Source organism: Myotis davidii, unplaced genomic scaffold (genome assembly GCF_000327345.1).
Source record: "Myotis davidii unplaced genomic scaffold, ASM32734v1 scaffold1060, whole genome shotgun sequence".
Classification (NCBI taxonomy): Eukaryota; Metazoa; Chordata; class Mammalia; order Chiroptera; family Vespertilionidae; genus Myotis; species Myotis davidii.
In genome coordinates this window covers 77912-80795 of record NW_006291816.1, presented here as the reverse complement: position 1 = coordinate 80795, position 2884 = coordinate 77912, and the positions used below count along the sequence as shown (strand labels likewise).

Sequence of the window (2884 nt, the reverse complement as noted above, 5' to 3'; positions counted from 1 at the left end):
TCCCCGCAACCCAGGTACATGCCCCTGACTGGAACCGAACCTGGGACCCTTCAGTCCGAGGTCGACGCTCTATCCACTGAGCCAAACCGGTTTCAGCTAAAATATATATATTTTTAAAATAACATACTGAGGAACAAATTTAACAAAAAATGCAAAATTTGCAAAACATTCTTGAAATAATTTTTAAAAGACCTAAATTAGAAAGATATGCCATGTTTCTGGATCAGAAGAATTAATATTAAATGGCAATGCTCCCCAAATTTATATACACATTCAATGCAATTATATCAAAATCCTAGCTGGTTTCTTTGTACAACTGATAAGTTAATCCTAAAATTCATAGGAAAATGCAGTAGACCCAGAATAGACACAATAATCTTCAAAAAGAATAAAGATGACTCATACTTCCCTATTTCAAAATGGTACAAAGCTACACTAATCAATACCATGTGCTACTGGCTAAGGATAGACACACTAGTATAGATCAATGGAATAGAATTAGAATTTACACACACACACACACACACACACACACACAAACACCTCACTTTTATGGATAATTGATTTTCAACCAGGGTGGCAAAAATATTCAGTGAATAATGAGTAGTCTTTTCAGCAACTGATTCAGGGACAACTGGATACACACTCACAAAAGAATTAATTTGTACCTTTATCTCACACCATAGACAGATATAAATAAAAAGTTATAGCTAACACTATAAAAATCTTAGAAGAAAATATTGGGGTAAGTTCTTTATGATTTTGAATTAAGCAACAGATTCTGACATATTATGCTAAAAGCACAACAAAAAATAAAATTTAAATCAATTGTACTTCATCAAAACTTAAAACTTTTGCATCAGAGGACACTAACAATAAAATGAAAAGACAATACTCAGAATCAAAGATAGTATTTTCAAATTATATACCTGATAAGGGATGTGTATCCAGAATATATATAAAAAAACCTCTTAGAATTCAAAACTTAAAAGGCAAGTAACTCAATTAAAATGAACAAAGATCGCAACAGACATTTATCCAAAACAATGACCAAAAGGCAAATGAAAAGATACTTAACATCATTAGTCATTTGCAAAATGCAAAACAAAAATATAATGAGATACTAATTAACACATACTAGGATGGCTATAAATGTTGGCAAAATGTGGAAAAATTGGAACCCTCAGACTTTGTTGGTGGGAATGGAAAATGTAGCCACTAAGGAAAACAGTTTGGCAGTTCCTCAAAATGTTAAACATGCATTTACCCTATGACTCAGCAATTCCATATATATATATAGTGGCTATATATATATATATATATATAGGCTATATATGTGTGTGTGTGTGTGTGTGTGTGTGTGTGTGCCTAATATGCAAATTGTTCCTGTGGGAGTTCAACTGGGAGACCTATTGCTCTCTATGACATGCGCTGACCATTGGGGTGGTGTGGAACAAAGGGAGGCCCTGGCTGTCAGCTGGAAGGCCCCCATCAGCCCTGATCACGGGCCAGGCCTAGGGACACTACCCATGCATGAATTTCATGCACTGGGCCTCTAGTGAATATATATCAAGATAATTGAAAACATGTTCACACAAATTATATGCAAATATTCACAGCAGCATTCTTTTTTTAAAATATATTTTTATTGATGTCAGAGAGGATGGGAGAGGGAGAGAGAGACAGAAACATCAATGATGAGAGAGAATCTTGGATTGTCTGCCTCCTGCATGCCCCACACCAGGGATGGAGCCCGCAAACCCAGGCATGTGCCCTGATCGGGAAAAGAACTGTGACCTGGTTCAGAGATCAATGCTCAACCACTGAACCATGCTGGCCAGGCTCACAGCAGCATTATTCTTAACAGCCAAAATGTGGAAACAACCTAAATGTCCATCAATTTAGTAAAGGATAAGTAAAATGTGGTATATCTATACAATGGAATATTATTCAATAATAAAATAGAGTGAAGTTCTGATACTTGTCATAACTTGGATGAACCTTGATACTATTATGTTAAGTGAAAGAGGCAGACATAAAAGACCATGTATTATATAAGTCCATTTACATGAAATGTCCAAATAGGAAAATTCATATAGTCAGGTAGCATATTAATGTTTACTAGGGTTTGGAGAAATGGGGGACTAGGGAATGACTGCTAATGGGTAAGGAGTTTTATTTATGGCGATAAAAATGCCTTGGTGTTAGATTTCAGAATTCTGATGATTGCAATATCTTGTGAATATACTAGAAAATTACTGAATTGTGGATGTTTCACCTTAAAATGATGAACACTACAGTATGTACATTATAACCCAATTTAAAAATGATTGGAAAATTGTATTTTAAAATTTACATTTGTTATTTTCTTGGATATCTTTATCAATATATATTAAGCTCCCTTGTTCTTTTGACGATGTCTGTTTTTCTGTTTTGAATTCTAGTGGGAATGAATGCTAGTGACAGACATTTTGGTTTTCACTAGGTCTTTCTTCTTCCTTGCACATAGTGCTCATTCTGGTACATGTGTCCCAGCATAGATTTACTGGCATAGGTTTAGTGGTGGCATTGCATGGTCAGCGTGTCTGTACTGTGGTACTAATGGAGATCACCTGATTTTCTCCCACTCCAGGTGCCTTCAGGACAATGAGTGGAACTATATCAAAGCTGCTCAGGTCTTCACTACGCTCAAGGTGAGGTCTGGGCATCAAGTGGGTTAAAGATAGATGTTTCTGGGCCTTTGGGGAGGCCAAGAACATGAAGGCTGGTGCCCTGGAATAAAACTCAGGGAGCTGGCTCTTCTGACACCTTGACTCCTTCTCTCCAGGCCCAGGGCAAGATCCCAGAGGAGGCCTTCAAACAAACCTCTTAAAAGGAGCTCTTG

At 36.7% G+C, this 2884-nt stretch overlaps 1 protein-coding gene across 1 annotated transcript in view; it reads left to right on the top strand.

Annotated features, from left to right (window-relative positions):
• The window catches only part of LOC102774780 (nuclear RNA export factor 2), a gene marked incomplete at its 5' end in the record, with an annotated part of 13496 nt that extends 10612 nt beyond the window's left edge, over positions 1-2884 (top strand). The window contains 2 exon segments of the mRNA XM_006765212.2: positions 2633-2693; positions 2828-2884. Of these exon segments, the coding sequence (XP_006765275.2) occupies positions 2633-2693; positions 2828-2872 (106 nt within the window).